Raw genomic sequence first — 19,306 nt, 5'->3', positions numbered from 1 at the left:
AATAAATCTTGAAACTTATTACTGGGATATTTATTTTTATCTTCAACACCATTGATTAAAATCTTGACCTATCAATGATATATTCTGTCAAAATACACCTGTGTTCCTTAACTAAACTTTATTCTATACACACCAGATACCAGAGTCTGATTTATGACGTTTTATTGTATAAAAATGATTATACCTTAGAAATATGTGATTCAAGAACGTGCACAATCACTATATCACAGGCAAAAATCAAACCAAAGCTAAATAATTAACTTTTTCTGAACAGTTTTCTCTCAAATCAATTTATTATAGCTCATAAAGGACACATTAGCTGAATGAAATCATAATGAAAAGAAAAGGCTAACTCACAGATAGCCTCTTTATGGGATAATTTATTAGATTACCACAAACAAAGTGACACACAGTGAATAATGTGGCCTTTGGTGCAGTTGCTTGGTTTGCCCTGCTGGTGTCCTGAAGATCACTGTGAGCATGACGTCTTGTGTTTTTTCTGCAGAGTTGATTTTCTGCATGACTGCCATATATTCAACACACTAGTTAAAGCTAAACAAACACAACTCTGAGGAATTCGTTCTCCACCTCAATCATTGTCAGGCACTCATACTATCCCACACACACACACACACACACACACATACACGCACACATGTACACACACACAGCATATAAACGAGGGCTCGTGTGATGACAGGTTTTATTAACCAGTCCTGCAAGTCGAAAGCAAACACACCCCTCTGTGGGGCGGGGGCTGCAGCACATTCATTACAGCAACAAAAACACCTGTTGCTTCTTTGCACCGTCACCAATGACAACCAGCTTTCTGGCTTTTGGTCCTATTCAAACTCAAAACCCTGTTGACCTACAAAATAAAATGTCTCCATTAACATTTTATCATCTAACTCTGGTGACTACTCATCATCTCATGACTGGTAAAAGGAGTGCAGTCTGTTTAAGCACACATACGCTCAGGCTTGTTCTGATTAATGCTGGAGTGTCAGGTGGGCTTCAACTTTTTCTTTTCTTCTCACCCAGAGACGCAGTGAGACGCGTCCCCCGTAGCAACTATATGCAACTTCAGCTTTTGCTATAAAAAGGAGCACAAAAAAGCATCATAAGCACCTCAGAGCCCCTGAGTTCAGTCATTAATGCTCAGAATCAGCTGCTGTAGTGAAGCGTTACAAGTGGCATACATGTCGAAAACAAGCCTCATCAAGACTTCTACAAGATATTTATCCTGGCGTAGAAGCGAAGGATGAGCTCATTGGACATACAGAAGCAGCGCTACACGGTAGGCTGCAGTAGTTCCTGTAGCTGACACAAGGTGTCTCTCAGGGTGACTGCTAACGTTTCTGCATGTGTCTCCTCGCAGCAGTTGAAAGCAGTGATGGAGAAGTGGACGTGGTCCGCCTGCGGGTTGTAACATATGGCGTAACCGTCAGGAACGAGGGGCCCGAAACACATCACGCTGTCTGTGTTTGCAGGAACCTGAAGGGGACGAGGACAAGAGAGAGAGAGAGAGAGAGAGAGTGAGAGAGTGAGAGAGTGAGTGAGTGAGTGAGTGAGTGAGAGAGAGAGAGAGAGAGAGAGAGAGAGAGAGAGAGAGAGAGAGGATAACAGGAATGAATGAACATTAAATGGAAAATGTGTAGAACTGCAACAAGTATCTAAGTATTTCAATAATCAATTAATCGTTTTAGTCATTGTTTTCTCATTTCTCATACATGATAAACTTCACCTGTGTGCTCTGGCAGATTATATGATCATATTTGACTAAATTCTGACATTTTATAGACAAAACAATTAATCATTTAATCAAGAAAATAATTGGCTGATTAATTGATAATAAAAATAATCATCAGTTGCAGCTATAACGAGGTGCACCAAAAGTATATTGATGCTACAGACTCTGCAATATGTCTGAAATCAATACAATTATATTAAATTAATTAAAAACAGTGTCTAACAAAGAAATCTGGCCTCAATGTCTATTTAGTAGCTGTTCTGGAGCTTTTAATCGTAATACATGAGCTTCTACATCGGATGTCCTTGAAGTGCTCATAAAAAATGGAAACTTGGCCATCAAGATTTCAGTGAGAGCTGAGAAACCTCCATCTGCTGGTTATCTGTTATGATTGAGAGCTTCACAACTGCTATTAAATGGAGCTTGAGGTGAGATTGTTTCGTCATTGACGTCGGACAAAAATTAATAAACTAATTTTTTGGAAACATATATTATTTAGATTATAAATCCTTTAAAAATCCTCTTGAATTGAGTTTAATGGGATAAAGCCTTTTAAATGAGACCATACTGTATTGAAAGCAGATCTATTTGGTATCTCTTCTAATTAATCTACAACACCAGATTAATACAGTTACACTTTACTGTTACTATGTTTGTAGTGTGTTCATTCATTGCACTGTATGTAAATTATACATTAAACACATCTAGACTGAATAAAGTGTGAAAAGGTGAAATAAATAAAAAGTGTTTAATCAGCAGAATGATGTGGGAGTCAAGAGTGATTCAACACATTATAATAAAAACAGGGCAGAGTGTATTCATCAGGCTGTAAAAAAGGTGATAACAAAAAACGTGACTGACCTAACTGGAGAAATTACAACAGGCTGTAAAAACGACATGAGCTCCTGTCGTCCATAAAATAACGGAAGTCAAATTAAGCCTGTAGATTTACAGCTGAGTTTAGAGAAGCTAATTAACCTCTAAATGTACAAGGTATTGTTTGGATAATCCCATAATGCATCATGATGGCAGTAAATGTGGCATTACATGCTCCAAAAAACCAATAAAGTGCTAATAGAAAGTTCCCTCTCATATATTCATCATTTGTTTCAAAACATCAAAATTCCCACATCGTGTTGGGTTAAAGGAATTTAAAAAATAGTTCCTCTTTGAGAAATCTGTCGACACACAAACACACCTGCCCTGTCCGGAGTTTCCAGTGTGTCGCAAGCCCGTAAGCTGTGTCCATGAAGATTTTGGGAATGTCCAGTCCCTCCTCGATGGCCTGCAGCTTCAGTCCCAACAGGTGGCGGTCGATGCCGTGTCCTTTGAGTGCCTGAACGGAGCAGAGGATGGGCGACAGCGGGCGTGAAATACTAAAAAGATTCATAACAGATGATAAAAAGTGATAAAAAATGTAGTCTTCTCTGTATTTACCTGATTTGTCAGAGCTGTGTACGCGTCGACAGCTTCTCTGAACAGCTGCACCTTTGCTTCACGCTGCAACACGATAATAAAAAAACACACAATTGTTACAATATGCACTCAATTTTCTCCCGATTGAAGCACCTGAAATCTAACGAGTTATAAGATGATGAAGTCTCACCGAAACTTTTGGATCGTCATAGGTACGTATGAATTTGAGCGTCTGGATTGAGGGCGAGCGGATGAACTCTGTCCGTCCTCCTCGAAACATCCTCTGAGAGGCGATGTCACAGGCGGGACAGACCTCATTGTGAACTCTAGAAAAGAAAAAGTCTTCAATCACAATCACAAATCAGTATCCTGCTTTTAAAATAAACCACAAGGAGGTCAGGAACAAATGAGCTGATACAAAATACATGAGGGAAGTCAGACTTTTGGACCCTACTGTATTTTCTCAGTTATCTAAAACTTCAACACTTTGCTTGCAGGGTAGCAGACTTCACCCCAGTGTTCATTTCCTTTCCAGCTGTGACAGAAAACTACATGATCATACTTTATACTCTTTCTCTGCCATTTGTTCACATTAATTTTTTTTAGGAAATGAAGGAAATCATAAACTTATGTGGAACTTGGCAGATGACAGGGGTGATAACTCCTGAAATACATGACAACATCAAGCTGTTTTAGTGATGGGATTTTTTTGATGGTCGTTTCAGACATCATTAGCTTTTACATTCAAATCAGACGGCTTCCTTCAGACATGACACAACGTTTACAGGAAAGACATGATGCTTGTGCAACAATTTGGCATCTGGTGCACAAGACAGAGCAGAGAGAGCAAGTGTAGTGAGTTCAAAATGTTATATAAGTGAGGAAGAAAGGTTGTTTTTTTTAATCCTTTCAGAGTCTACCTCAGTGATGGGTTGAAAAATGTATGTTGCTGTTATTAGGCAGTAAATTCTGTTTCCTGTTTTATGAAGTCCATCATGCATAATCATCGAATGACAAGTTATCGATCTCCTAAATGCCTTAAAATGGTCTCATTCACAGCGTTTCCTTCTTTATTAAACCAATTTTGTGCATAAAAGATGACGACTGAAATATTAAATTCATCACAGAGATGTTAGAAGATTAAACAAGACGCTCATTTCTCTCTACATGTGTTACCTTGTGCAGCAGCAGCAGCAGCAGCTTTTATGTTAATCTGACATGAGACATGAGAAGGATTTGGGAGAAGAAATTATAGGAAGAATTTCTAAAGTCAACAAACTGACTCAGTAATGTCAGTTGTTGTAATATTAGCTAATATTATCCACCATAAGCTACTGTCATGGTAAGGTGAGGTCGAATTAAGGCTGTAGCAGCAAAGGAGTAAAGGTATGTTTTATTGCTGATAAATTCAACAAGAGTATTTGAAGTCTTCTTTGGATCATTACCTTATTGCATTAACTTTTGCTGAGACCAGGTGACAACATTGTTTTTCTTACCTGTAGTAGGCCAGCTGCAGGGCGACCTGGATGAAGGAGTTTGGACTCAGCTTGTACTGCTTAGGAAGCTCTTTGCCGAACTTCTTGAAGTTGAACACGTTCACGTCGAGGTCGTTGATCAGTCTGCAGAAAAATCACGTTTTTCAGATAAATGTATTTTTTATTGACACGTTTTATGGAAATGTGTCAATAAAGAACAAAAATCATCTGCTAAAAATTGTGAATGAAGCCAGTAAGGTAATTGGCATGCAGCAGCGTTCTCTCTCAGAGATCTTTGACAGCTCTGATCATCCACTTTTGGAGGAATTCATTCCCCTGCCATCTGGACGGAGATTTAGGCTACCTCGAGCACCAACAAACAGGTTCAAATTTTCTTTTGTCCCTTGTGCAATCAATACAGTTAACCTGTACAAACCAAATTTCCCCCCGAGGGACAATGAAGCTCTGAACTGAACTGAACTGAACTGAAATTATTCTAACTTCGGCTTTTTCAGGAGCCTTTAGTTGAATCTCACAGCCCTCTTCAACAAACTAACTTTCCCTCTCGACCCAAACAGTTGAGGTAGATGGCCGCCCACCTAGAGCTAAAGATAATGAACCCTAAATTGCTCCCAAAGGATGTGCCATCAATATGTGAGTGTGTGTGAAAGAGTATTACATTAGATCTCCTGATGACTTGGCACCTTGCATGGCATCAGTGTGTGTGTGTGTGTGTGTGTGTGTGTGTGTGTGTGTGTGTGTGTGTGTGTGTGTATGTTGACGTGCAGCACAAAGCGCTTAGAGGAGTCAGAGGACCAGAGAGGCGCTATATGAATGCAGTCCGTTTACCGTTCCTCATTTAGACTTTGGCAGCTTAGTTTAAGAGCGCTCTAAAATTACACAGCAGTGTATGAAGAGTTGATCTGGATCACAATAACAACCTCTGAGGGATTTCAAAAAAATGGGGGCAGCTGAGCCAATGAGAGCTTTCTGTTTTGTCAAGGTTAGATTAATGCAGAGAGGAAGATAAATGTGTTTACACTCCTGTGGTTCAGTTCGGCTTTGTTTAATTTTGAAGCAAAGGCAAACATCCAGCGTACACCGCACTGCCAAGTTCATTATGCTCTTACCAGGACGAGCTTTCTGCAGAGACCTCTCACTTTAAAACACTTGTGAGGTTACTCACATGTCGAGGTTCTGCTTGGCGTGTTCTATGTCGATCTTGATATCTCGGTCGATGTTGAAGTAAAGCTTCTTGGGCATCGGCAGAGGGATCAACGGCGCTCTCTTTGGGTCTGGAAGCTCGCTGCAGTCAAGAAAACACAAATTAATCCTCATGTCTGGTTTAATAGACACTCATGAAATCCAAATTTACACACAGCAAATTATCTTTATCCCAAAATAATGATCAGTTGTCCTGTGATGAGATTTTTAAGTTGAGTTTTAATTTTTGCTTAAATTGCTTTTATCTCCTTTAATACAGTTTGTGTATTCTTGCTTTTTGTCCTATATTGAAATGTTTTTTACTCATCAAATAGTTTTTATTTGTTCTCTTTTTATAAATATACAATTACAGTTATTTTATGATTTGTGTATTTTGCTTGTAAGTAGATTTAGATTATTGGTTTGGCTCTACACGTAAGATTCACCAGCTATATCCTTTAAAACACCACAATACATCTGGAAATTATTGGCATTAGCTCTTTATCTCACCAGTACTCCAGGATATGATGCAGCAGTGTTGCTATGGGCGGACCCTCAGCTGTGGCTTGTTCGTACAGAAGACCCCACGAGCCGTCCTCACCCACCACAAACTATACAAACAACAGCAGGCAGGAGTTAATTAAAACCTGTGTCAGTGATTATTGTGAGTAAGGTAAATTATTATTTTATCATCCCACATGAATCATCCTGCTGCTCACCTGCAGAGTTTTATCGAACCAGCGGTTGCCGCTGTTGGAAAACGTCCCGCCTCCATGTAGAATCTGAGCTGCCTTACGGCTGGCGTACCTGTCAATCAAAGGTGGAACAAACATATTGAAGTCCACAAGAAATGATTTTGCAGTCTTTGTATTGTTGCATATTTCTGAGTGAAACAGTGTGTGTGTGTGTGTGTGTGTGGGGGGGGGGGGGGTGTTATAATGAATCATGGCTCTGTGCTGCTAAAAGCTGAAGACTGAGTGACGGGTGGATGTCATGATATTATTGGTTGGAATTGGACAGTTCAAGACTAAGTAGGCACATATATTTTGTTTTACAGGAACACAACATGATCGGAATTTGATATAAAAGCACAAATATTGTTAAATAGGTGCACAGTATGATCTAAAAGGGTTAAAAGCTCAACATTAAGAACAACAAAATGACAGAAAGAGACTCCAAAAGTGATATTTCAACATCTCAGACATACACATTTAATAAGTGTGACACATAACTGCCAACAAGAACTGTCACTACAGGAGCAGGAAGCAATGCTTATTGCTTAAGACTTAATGTCAACAAACAGCACAATGATATCTGAGCACACACACAGAGGATTACACAACACACAAACACAGAAATACCTGAGTGTGGATTATATGTGTGTGTGTGTGTGTGTGTGTGTGTGCGTACTTCTCATCTGATATCCTCATGACTGGAGAATCCAGACACAAGTTGAAAAGTCCCTTCTCTATCACCCGCACTGATTCCCTGTTCAGTTTATCTGAGTCACACAAAGAGTGAGGAAAGAGACACAGATAAAAAACAAACATAGTAACAAAGAAAAACTTCAAATCTGATATCAATTCATTATTTTGCTGCCACACAAAAGAGATTCACACAAATTACTCAAAACATATTATGGACATTTGTTGTGGTTTGTTCATATCTTCACCTGAATCCTGGCTGATTTTTGCACATTTCAGCTCATTAACTACAATCTCACATACTTCACATACTCTTACGTCATAGATTTACTGGCGTCTGTGCATGCCAGCGAACAAACGCAAGGAGCTTGAATAAATCCATTGCAGCGATCAATTAGTCAGATTTATTTGAGGCTGTGCAGGATAACAGGGAGACGAACCGTTCCTGTGTGGTGTGTTCAAGGAAGCTCTGACATCTGAGTTTTTTGGGAGTCAGCTTCACTAACAAGCTGCACTGTTGGAAAACTTAACTTGTAAGAAAATTAGTGAACTTTGACGGTAACTTTGAAATTTTGGATGGTGGTGTCTCCTAAGCTCTAAACGTTAAGGGTAACTAAATAAAACACCTATCTTTTAATTTGGGTGTAATTCAACTTTGTTAAATTTTAATCTTTGCCATTCAGATCTTTTTTGTTTTGTTTTGTTTTTGACTTTATTGGTTATCAAACTTTTGTACTTATTCTTAATATTTATTTTCGTTTTCACTTTGGGCTGAATCTTTGCATAAAAGCTATAAAAAGTTTATTTATTATTTTTTTCCCAGATTTTCTTCATGTGCAACTGCATTAAAACTCAATAACACTGTTTTGCAAAACATAAAGCAGACTACAATAATGGATGACTTTTCCAAAAGCAGGTTCCTCTACAAGTCAATTTTATTAATATAGTAAGATAAAAATGAACTTTGGGGCATTAAAGAAACTTGTGCTATGCTTTGGAAACTGATTATTAGCACTTTAAGGTGAACAGAACTTGCAATTAATGAAAACAAGTGCAAATCAACTATTATAACCTCAAAATGAACACACATCTGACATTCATTTAAACCTACAAAATGTGTTCTTATGCTAAATTATTTTCTTTCCTACTTTGTTTCTTCAAGAATCATTTATTCCAATAATTTCAATTTCCAATAGGTATATGTATGTGTGTGTGTGTGTGTGTGTGTGTGTGTGTGTGTGTGTGTGTGTGTGTGTGTGTGTGTAGTCTTGTGTGATCTACCTCTCAGCAGGCGGTTGTAGGCCTGTCCCCAGGTGCGGCGGTGCTCGCTGGTGAGGATCCCCATGGGTTCCTTGTCGGTCTTCCAGGACTGAGACCTGATCCTCAGCAGCTGTGAGTGGATCTGACTCTCGGTCATTCGAGAGCCGTCGCTGTTGTAAACCTCCAGCTGGAAGAACTGACAGCGGGAGACAAACAGTGTGAGGAAAAGATCTGACCTCTATCAGCAGCGAATTTCCTTAAGTGTAGAAAGTTTTAAGAGATATGAAACCTTTGGTTGAGTAAAAATAGATGTTCAGACTTCACCCTGATCTAAAAAGCAGTCTAAACAATATGATGTCTGCAGCGGGTGTGTTGTGTTGGTGGTGAGCTTATCTGCTGTGATTTTTTTGGCCCCCGGAGTGTTTCTATTTCATAATCACCACCGTGAAAGGCACTTTTTGCAGTCATGCTGCTTTTAACACAAACAAACCTGATCTCATCACAGGTTGTGACTTTTAAAATGTGAATATTTGCTTGTTTTCTTAGTTCCCAAATAGTAAAGTGAATATATTAATATATATGAATATACTTTCAGCAAAACGATAAATGGATTATTTAGAATAGCTGGGTTTAGACTTTTTATCAATTGCCAAAGAAGCAATAGATGGGATGTGTTCGACCCTGTGATTGATTCATAACTACTGCATGCTGCATGTTATGTGTGTGTTAAGGTCGATTCATGTTTGATCAGAAGTGGTTATTAAGATGTGTTGAATGTGTTTATAGTCGCTGAAAGTTGGAAAAAGGCTGAAAGGCTTCACTTAAATGCTTCATTTAAATGCAGGGATGATGATACATATTTTTTTAGACAGTCTCTCCTGGAAGACATTCAATATTGCACTCAACTGTGTCATAACTGAGAAAGAAGAGTTGGAGAGAGAAATGCAAACCTCCACACAGCTGATCTATCACTGCAAGAAGGGTGTGGGAAAGTTAAAGAAAGGTGTGTGTGTGTGTGTGTGTGTGTGTGTGTGTGTATAGAGGGTTTCACAGACACAGACACATTTGATGAAGTGCATTAGTTTGGTTTTCCATGGACTCATGATATCAGTGCAACATGTAATACATAGCAACATAAAATAAAAACTAAATGTATTTCTTGGCTTTTTTGTTCAATTAAAACAAACTGAACCTGTAAGAACCTCAAGTGAGACGACTACAGACTCACATTCAGCCATTTCTCATGTTTTAATCTGATATGAAGAGAAAGGAAGGTTGGTTTTAGGCTTATCTTAAATTAAAAGCACTGAGATTAGATTTGATTTCTCTGTCTGCCAAAATCTTTTCCCTATAAAAAAGCTCCTTGTAACAGCCACGTGACTCCTCCTTAAAAGACTTGGATCACTTGTAATTGGTTTAGATCTTAAGAAAGCCAACAAGATCAAAACTGTAGTTGTGACTGCACAAGATCCTCCTCATTACAGTGAAGTCATTTTATGCTCAGAAACGAGATCTGACATGACTGCAATGACTTGTAATCCTCAAAAAATGACAATGACAGAGGACAAAAAAAGAGAAAATAGATCTCAGACAGCATCACATCTCACCTGGTAGTTTCTGACCACTGTGATGTGTGTTGGCGACCGCCGAGAGTTGCCATGGTGACTAATGTAATCGTGTTTGGGACCTGGGATCCTGCAGGAGGAGAAGAGGAGCGGGTAGAGCTCCATACACAGAGGCTTCTCTCGCATGTGCTCGACTGGCAGCTGGCCGCTAACAGAGACAAAAGAGAGAAACAGGGAGATTTTAATCTTTGAATCAAAGGAAGTATCTGATGGGAGAGGAGGAAGTGGTGGAAGAGGTACTCAGATCCTTTAATGCATAAAAAAAAATACTTCAGGAAAAGTACTGCAGTATTATGAGTGATGTAGTTGAAGTATTACAGTAAAAGTACTGCAGTATTATAGTGATGTAGTATGCAGTATTACAGTAAAAGTACTGCAGTATTATAGTGATGTAGTATGCAGTATTACAGTAAAAGTACTGCAGTATTATGAGTGATGTAGTTGAAGTATTACAGTAAAAGTAGTGATATATTATTATATATGACATCATTAGATTATTAATAGTGAAGCATCAGTGTTAGAGCAGCATGTTACTGTTGTAGCTGCTGGAGGTGGAGCTAGTTTACTCTACTTTATATACAGTTAGCTAGTTTATACTACTTTATATACAGTTAGCTAGTTTACTCTACTTTATATACAGTTAGCTAGTTTACACTACTTTATATACAGTTAGCTAGTTTATACTACTTTATATACAGTTAGCTAGTTTACTCTACTTTATATACAGTTAGCTAGTTTACTCTACTTTATATACAGTTAGCTAGTTTATACTACTTTATATACAGTTAGCTAGTTTACACTACTTTATACAGTTAGCTAGTTTACACTACTTTATATACAGTTAGCTAGTTTATACTACTTTATATACAGTTAGCTAGTTTATACTACTTTATATACAGTTAGCTAGTTTACACTACTTTATACAGTTAGCTAGTTTACACTACTTTATATACAGTTAGCTAGTTTACACTACTTTATATACAGTTAGCTAGTTTACACTACTTTATATAGTTAGCTAGTTTATACTACTTTATACACAGTTAGCTAGTTTACACTACTTTATATACAGTTAGCTAGTTTACACTACTTTATATAGTTAGCTAGTTTACACTACTTTATATACAGTTAGCTAGTGTACATTACTTTATATACAGTTAGCTAGTTTACACTACTTTATATACAGTTAGCTAGTTTATACTACTTTATATACAGTTAGCTAGTGTACATTACTTTATATACAGTTAGCTAGTTTACACTACTTTATATACAGTTAGCTAGTTTACACTACTTTATATACAGTTAGCTAGTTTACACTACTTTATATACAGTTAGCTAGTTTATACTACTTTATATACAGTTAGCTAGTGTACATTACTTTATATACAGTTAGCTAGTTTATACTACTTTATATATAGTTAGCTAGTTTACACTACTTTATATACAGTTAGCTAGTTTATACTACTTTATATATAGTTAGCTAGTTTATACTACTTTATACAGTTAGCTAGTTTACATTACTTTATATACAGTTAGCTAGTTTACACTACTTTATATACAGTTAGCTAGTTTACACTACTTTATATACAGTTAGCTAGTTTTGTCCAGTGGTTCCCAACGTAGGGGTGGGGGCCCTCCAAAGGGTCAGCAGATAAATGTGAGGGCTGGTGAGATGATTAATGGGAGAGGAAAGAAGAAAAAAAAATGTTTTCAGTATTTGGACTTTTTCTCTAATCTTTGATTTTTGCTAAAATATTGGATTATTTGATCATTTATTGAAATGAAACCATATGAGACGTTTAGAGGGAAAAATCACTATTTGGTGGAGCTGTTAACAATTTATAGACATCTGAAATGTGAACCTGACTACACACTGCTTTTTGTCAAAAGACCAAAAGGTTAGAAAACACTGGTTTCATCTTTAAAAATATGTTGTATGTTAAAAGGGTTAGGGTTAGGGTTAGTGGAGTAGAAAGGACAATATTTCCCTCTGTAATGCAGTGGAGTGGAAGTATAAAGTAGCATAAAATAGAAATACTCGCATACTTGCAGTACTAGAGTAAATAGAGTAAACTAGAGTACGTTACTTGCCATCACTGGAGGAGGGTCAAGATATTTCTCCTTTATGCTGTTAGTTTTGGGTATTAAAACACACTAACAGATAATATTTCCATTATAAATCTGCATCAAACTGCAGCTCTAAACAAACTGAACTAAAGCTCTGATCACAACTACGTCACAGAGGTTTAGGGTGAAGAGAGTTTAGGATGTAAACAGCAGCAGAGACGCTTTAGTCGTGTTGCTGCTGTTGTTGATGTTGCACAGATCCTGTTACAGGCTGAGCGGGTAAATAAATTTAGACATGGATCAACTTCATACAGTAAGGAAATACGGGGCGATGCCAGAAGGGTGAAAGGTTACAGAACAGAAATAGCTGCTAGTGAAAGAGACTGTAATGCAACAGATTAAAGAGTCATCAGAGGACGAGTGCAGGTTGATCAGAGCTGTGTGAGCAGTTTAAAGTAATAACTGACTCCAATTTAACCCTTGTGTCATCCTCCCGGGTCAAATTGACCCCGTCTGTTTTGACTTGTTCCTTCTTTCCTTCCTTCCTCTTTCCTCCCTCCTTTCCTTCCTTCTTTCCTTCTTCCTTCCCTCCCTCCTTCCTTTTCTTCCTTCTTTCCTTCATCCTTCCCTCCCTCCCTCCCTCCCTCCCTCCCTCCCTCCCTCCCTCCTTCCTTCATTCTTCCTCCCTCCCTCCTTCTTCCTTCCTCCCTCCCTCCCTCCTTTCCATCCTTCTTCCTCCCTCCTTCCTTTCCTTGACTCGAGGACAACAGGAGGGTTAATATGCTTTTAAAACAGTGTGTCCTGAACTCTCTCGCTGAAATATTAAAACTTCTCATCACATTTAAGCTTTAAGACATGAAAAGGATTTGCTGCTAATTTCATGGTGTACTGTTGCCTGTTTTTTTATTTGGCTCCAGTTCAGTCAAACACGCCAAACTTACGTTTTGATTTTGGCCTTGAAATCGAGCACAGCTGCTATCAGTTTGGATGCGAACCTGTGTGGAAACAAACATGTTGTGGGTCAAGTTTTTCAGTTTTTTTTTTGTATTATGTAACACAGTCAGTCTGTTAAAAAAAAACACACACACACACACACACACACACACACACACACACACACACACACACACACACACACACACACACACACACGGTGGAAAATTCATCAGCAAAACAGAAATAATTCATATGTAATCAAATGTGCTGCAGGTGTCAATTATTGAGGTGCAAATATTCAGTGGTTGCAGCTTTTTGGACTCTTTGGATTATGGACTTTTTGATCATTTTCAGACATCTACATGATCTTTAAGAAATTTAAATTATTTCTTATTTTTCATTATTTTTTGACATTTTATAGACAAACGATTCATCAAGAAAATAACCAGCAGATTAATCGATAATGAAAATAGTTTTTAGCTGCAGCCATTCTTTATTCACTGAAAACGTAGGCTATCAAAGTTATACAATATATGATAATAACCAGTGATAACAGTAAAACATTGAATAAAGCAAATAAGTAGCAGACTTATCTGGAAAGAGTGATGTACAGCGATAAAAATGATGAAAAAGTCAAATAATGACAAATAAACGAGAAATAAGTCTGCCAAATGGGACGAAGTTTGCTCTGCTGTTTCAGTGTGTGTGTGTGTGTGTGTGTGTGTGTGTGTGTGTGTGTGTGTGTGTGTGTGTGTGTGTGTGTGTGTGTGTGTGTGTGTGTTCACTCACACCAGCTGGGCCCTCCAGTCATTATAATCTCTTCTGGGCAAAGAGATGGCCGGGTTCGAGTGCACGGGCAGCGGCTGTCTGCTCTCCAAGTACTCATGCTGCACCCACCAGTCTGAGATCTACCGGGGAGAGACCACACACACACACACACACACACACAGACACACAGACACACACACACACAGGCATATATATAATTACTGGAGAAGCAGAACAAATACTCTCAGGCTCTGAATTGTGTGGTTATGATGTGACTGCAGCGATGATGTAAAGGGGGCTCGGAAAGAATGACGGTAGTTTAATGAGAAGGGGGAAAAAAAACTTGAACATTTACACGTGTATTTTCTCACTAAAGAGGTTTTATTTACACTCCTGTTGTAGAAAACTAGTTAACAGATTTGAATCAAATTTGACCGTTGTAGTATTATAGTATATAGTATATTAGTAGTAGTTGGGTTTTTTTAGTAGTTTTTCATAACCTTGCTGTAATTCTAAAATGTGGCTCATAACCCAATTAAAGAGGTGCAGCCTTATTAAAACAAATACATAATATTTGAATACGGTCTTGCAGAAAATTAGGGGATTATTTTCATTTTTTTATCAGTCAAACATCCCAAATCATTGAATTTCCTATCAAAGAAGACAAAGAAAACCAACAAATATTGATTACATTCTTGCTTTTAAAAAAACTATCAATACTGATAGACTAATCAATGAACTGACTAAACTTAAAGAAGGAATCGGCTGCATTTTCTGAATGTTTCCAGGTTAACATGATGACGGCCCTTCCCACTCTGCCACCTACCGACAAACTTTACGACATATTTTCATTCATCCACCGCCCGCTAACACAACCGATGTCTCTACTACACACACAACCTACCAGTTAGTTAATATGTTATTTATTTGAGTTCAATTAAATTACTTTTTGATTGACATGTCTGTGCGTGGCTTCCTTTTTTACTGCCAGCCTTGTGACAACATGAAGACGTGCAGCGATGTGTCGATTAATCATCTCTGATCAGCATTTTAGTCACCTTTAAAGCAAACATTACACACATCTGCTTGTTCCAGCTTGTACAAAAGGAGGATTTTATGTGTTTCTTTGTCATATATGACAGTAAACTGAATGTGTTTTGGTTTTAGATTGCCTGGACATCTAAGAGGTCGTTGCCATGGGTGTTTGGGTATAATAACGACATTTTATAGACTTATCATCTGAGCATTTTCTGATGTGTTTAATTAAATTTATTTCACTCATTGTGTTTTAATTCTGTGCATATACTGTGAATCACTCTCTGCTCTCCGTGCCTGTGTTGTTGCTTTTATATTTTTACAGTCCTGTATGTTTTAATCTGGTTTTTTTAATGTTTTTATTGCGTCTGCCTCATTTATTTGTATGATTTTATTGCCTTTATTGCATGTTTTTATCATCTTCTCAAATTTTATTCCTGTAGAGCAAATTCTGTGAAAGATGCTATACTAAATAAATGTATTTATACATATTAAAATGATTTCTCTCTCTCCTGATGCTGCTGTGTTACCTGTGTGTAATGGGCTGCAGATGAGCTCGGTGCTGCCAAGTGTTGTACATAGATTTTCGAAATTCATATAATAGCTCAGTTCTTCTCCTGTTTTTGCTAAGTTAGGAGTTACCTTAGCGACATGTGTTTTTGTTCCTTTTTTGTCTGAGTATGTAATTTTAGTTTGCTCAGCTTTAGATCCCTTGTGTTTATTGTTTGCTGTTAACCCATCCCAAAGCTTAAAGATTTTAAAATAAACCCTTTAAATGGGCTGCAAATCCTCTGTTGCTGGTGCCTCATGGGAGCTCAGAAGAGAGGTGTCTCAACTTGATCATGTTCAACTTATAAATAAATCTGTTTTAATTGTATTATTTTGCTTTTAACTAAACAATTATTTTTGCTTAGATATGATACCTTTCCACTAAATTACCCTCAATTGCCATAAATTGCCATAAATTCCCATAATTCCCACGGAAAGTTTCCAATTTTGAATATTTCCAAAATTCCCCAGCTTAACTTTCCATGGAAATTTACCGGAAATTTTCCACCCCTTTGCAACCCTAGTCTCAAGTAACAAGACAAAAATCAAGAAAATAATCAGCACTAACAATTTGTGGCAGCCATGACGATGAGTGTTTTTATATTTTTTGAGGACTTAAATACTAAAATAACCTGAAAAATGAGTGCAAGTAGTGTTTTACCACCCAGTAGTGCTCCAAAAAGACCCAAGCAGCTCTTTCCATGCAGTAAAAACACACACACACACACACACATACATCCATCTATCACAGATACACAATGCAGACACATACCCAGTTCTTGGAGTGTCTGGCTCTCTTCTCCAGCCCGTCTTGCAGCCGTGCACCAAGACCGCTGGGCCTGCCGAACTCCTGCACCATCCTGCGGGTGTGTCTGAACTCCTCGGGGGGCAGCAGGGGCTCCAAGGTCTTCAAGTAGCCATGCAGGGTCTCAGCCAGAGGGGGAACCGGCTGGGAGGGCACGGAGGAGAAGAAACACAGCTCCTGCCTCCAAGACACCTGGAAGGAGAAGTTTGTGCAGAAATGAGTGGAATTTATTTGTTTATTGCTCTAATTATGGGGTAATTTTAGGACTGGGTATCATTTAAATAGTTAAAATAGCAGTACCAATCCAAGTATCCTTAAATATACTGATACTGATAATAATTGTGCACTTCCTCTTATCCGGTGCAACAGACTTCTGTGGCAGTGGACCAATCACGTGTCACATTAAATGGAAGAACGCTTGTGTTGATTGGCTGTGAGCAAGTCCATACAAATAGGCATATTTTCTAGCTCTGGGTGTAAAAAGGATCGATATAGGGAGATGTTTAGATTAGATTAGATTAGATTTAATACCAATATATATCATTTTATAAAGTTAAGTTTATAGTTAAACTGTAAAATATCACAGTCTCCTTTGTCACAGGTGTTTGATAACCACATTACAAAAAAAAGTAGCCTATATATGAGATTCTCCCTAATATCTGTAAAGACATCTTGTGGATCACCCTAATTATAAGTCAAATTAAACTTTTAAAAGTGTAATCATGGTGTTGGTACAATAGAGCAGTGTTTTCATGTGCCTGAAACCACAAAAAATAGTCACATATTCAGTCATTTTATTACTTATTAACTGAATTATAGTGAAAATAAATGAATCCTCTTTATGCTTGAGCCCTCCCCCTCCTCCCCACCTCCCCTTCCTTTCAATGACTCCTGAGGATGGTCAAGAGCCTACTTTGATTAACCCACTGCAGCAGACAGCATATCAGCACAGTACAATGACTTCTAGAGAGAGTTTGATTCAATGCCAATACAAGGAGGACACCACCAGGGCGTGACAGGAGGAGGAAGTGTGAAGGACATGGCTGTAGAAACGTGATCAGCTACTTGTTAAACAGCCTGTGTGTTATAATAATAATAATGACAACACTGACCCAGGGTAAAATGTCAGCAGCAGCAGTGTGGCTCCTCCTGTTAAAAGACAAATATAAATATAAACTCACCCGACACAGCCAGGCTCTGTAGGCTCCTGGTTGAAGTTTCCTCAAAATCATATTACCTCCAGTTAATAATCCACTTTCTGTTGCATCTGTGTTAGTTTAGTTTGTTTGTTTTAACTTTTTTTTTGCTCAGGCTCAGCTCTAAAAACTGAAGCCCAGCTGATCCTCCTACACGCTGCTTGAAAACATCCGCGTAAAAAGAAAAGCCCCTAACTCTCTCTCTCTCTCTCTATCTTTCTCTCTCTCTCTGTCTCCCCCTCTCTCTCCTCCTCTACCTCTGTCTGAGTGTGTTTGTTGCTTCACGCTGCGATCATGCAAAGATTCACGTACTGAACTCTCAACACGACCTAAAGCTACAAACCCGAACACGTGCTGACGTCAACAACGTGTTTCCGTAAACAGCTACGTGACGATCCGAGTGCGTCAGCGCGTCTGGCCACAAGGCGTCGCTGTTTTTCTTCTTTACTTTCTTCTTTGTTGAACATAATATACAATAGAATAAACAAAAAAAACATACGAACAACCAGTGTTTCCAGTTCATAAATTAAAAAAATAAAATATAAAAAATATAAAAAGAAAAAAAAAATCTATCTATCTATCTATCTATCTATCTATCTATCTATCTATCTATCTATCTATCTAATGCTAATGAAGAAAAAATATTCTTGGATTAATTTCTAAAGTATTATTATTATGTTTATTATTTAAAAATGTAGGGTTCCTTGTTGCCTGTTTTTCTGTGTCGTATATATTTGTATTGTTTGACATATATTGTTTATTATAAATATATAAAGTTGCAATTGTTAAAACCACAATAAGAACACTACACAAAAACTAAAAGCACTACTTTATTTGTGTTATCTAAAGTTTTAATTATGTAGTAAAACTGTATCTAGTAAAAACAATACTAGTGTGTGTGTGTGTGTGTGTGTGTGTGTGTGTGTGTGTGTGTGTGTGTGTGTGTGTGTGTGTGTGTGCCTCTCTGTGTCCAGTTGTCTGTATGTGTTTACCAAAAATAAAATAAAACATAAATAAAATAAGAGACAAAACTGTTTTCAGAAATGTTTATTAGATATTTTCTCTTGAAGCCAGCTTCTTCGACCATGATAGAAAAAAAAATTGTCAAGAATTTCCACAGAATCTGCAAAATTCACATCTTCTTTTTTGTCACCCAATTGAAATATTAACTTAGAAACAATAAACACTCTCTATATTATATTATAAATGTAATACAGCCAAATGTCAGATAGCAGCTGTAATAAATGATGATGATAAAACATTAATTGTATATATTCTCAACCCGTCTTCCTCTCATAAACTTCCATACAACCACAACAATAAGACAACACTTTTATTTTAAACCCACACGTATTAAATGAACTGTTACCAGAGTTGTAATTGTGAACAGTAAGGCTTGATTAAACCCCATAAAAATTTAAAAAAATGCAGACCTGTACTTCACACATTGCACCACCCGGTTCCTGCAACGTTCAATACAACACCTGCTACAAGAAAAACTCTACTATTTAATCACTTAAGTTAAAGGACAGGTTCACAAAATTTCAAGCGTGTCTTAAAACAGCAGTCAGGGGCCCAAATGAGCATTGAAATCGTTTTATCTTGCTGTAATCATTTCTCCTGTTCATACTGACCATTAGAAGATCCTTTCATAATGCACTTATATATATATATATACTGTGCCAAAAAAAAGTATTTAAAAGTTTATCTGAAGCTATAATGAAGCTTCAGCTGTCCAAATGAGTCAAATCAAGTAGATATCTTTCAATTTTATAGTGTTTTTAGTGCCAAAGTCTCTCA

General features: G+C 37.6%; 2 protein-coding genes across 2 annotated transcripts in view; both read right to left on the bottom strand.

The window, feature by feature from the left end:
• LOC128374290 (tetranectin-like) overlaps positions 1–19,306 on the bottom strand; it is a 171,901-nt gene that overhangs the window by 97,622 nt on the left and 54,973 nt on the right. The window lies entirely within an intron of this gene.
• cratb (carnitine O-acetyltransferase b) lies at positions 148–17,849 on the bottom strand. The gene is made up of 15 exons (XM_053334563.1): positions 17,492–17,849; positions 16,278–16,502; positions 13,943–14,061; positions 13,159–13,212; positions 10,136–10,301; positions 8,550–8,724; positions 7,255–7,345; positions 6,564–6,651; positions 6,355–6,455; positions 5,828–5,947; positions 4,663–4,785; positions 3,357–3,492; positions 3,188–3,250; positions 2,949–3,086; positions 148–1,494 (listed from the first exon to the last, which is right to left on the bottom strand). The coding sequence occupies exons 1-15, from the start codon at positions 17,540–17,542 to the stop codon at positions 1,291–1,293; spliced, it is 1,854 nt and encodes a 617-aa protein (XP_053190538.1). The 5' UTR covers positions 17,543–17,849; the 3' UTR covers positions 148–1,290.

This window comes from Scomber japonicus, chromosome 15 (genome assembly GCF_027409825.1).
Source record: "Scomber japonicus isolate fScoJap1 chromosome 15, fScoJap1.pri, whole genome shotgun sequence".
NCBI lineage: Eukaryota > Metazoa > Chordata > Actinopteri > Scombriformes > Scombridae > Scomber > Scomber japonicus.
This window is presented reverse-complemented; position numbering and strand designations above follow the sequence as displayed.

Excerpts from the sequence above, each read along its gene's own strand:
- cratb (XM_053334563.1), bottom strand. The coding sequence starts at position 17,542 with ATGATTTTGAGGAAACTTCAACCAGGAGCCTACAGAGCCTGGCTGTGT. Across the intron at positions 10,302-13,158 it reads TTCAAGGCCAAAATCAAAAC|CGGCCAGCTGCCAGTCGAGC; the intron begins GTAAGTTTGGCG and ends TGTCTCTGTTAG. Across the intron at positions 8,725-10,135 it reads CAGTGGTCAGAAACTACCAG|TTCTTCCAGCTGGAGGTTTA; the intron begins GTGAGATGTGAT and ends TCCCGCTGTCAG.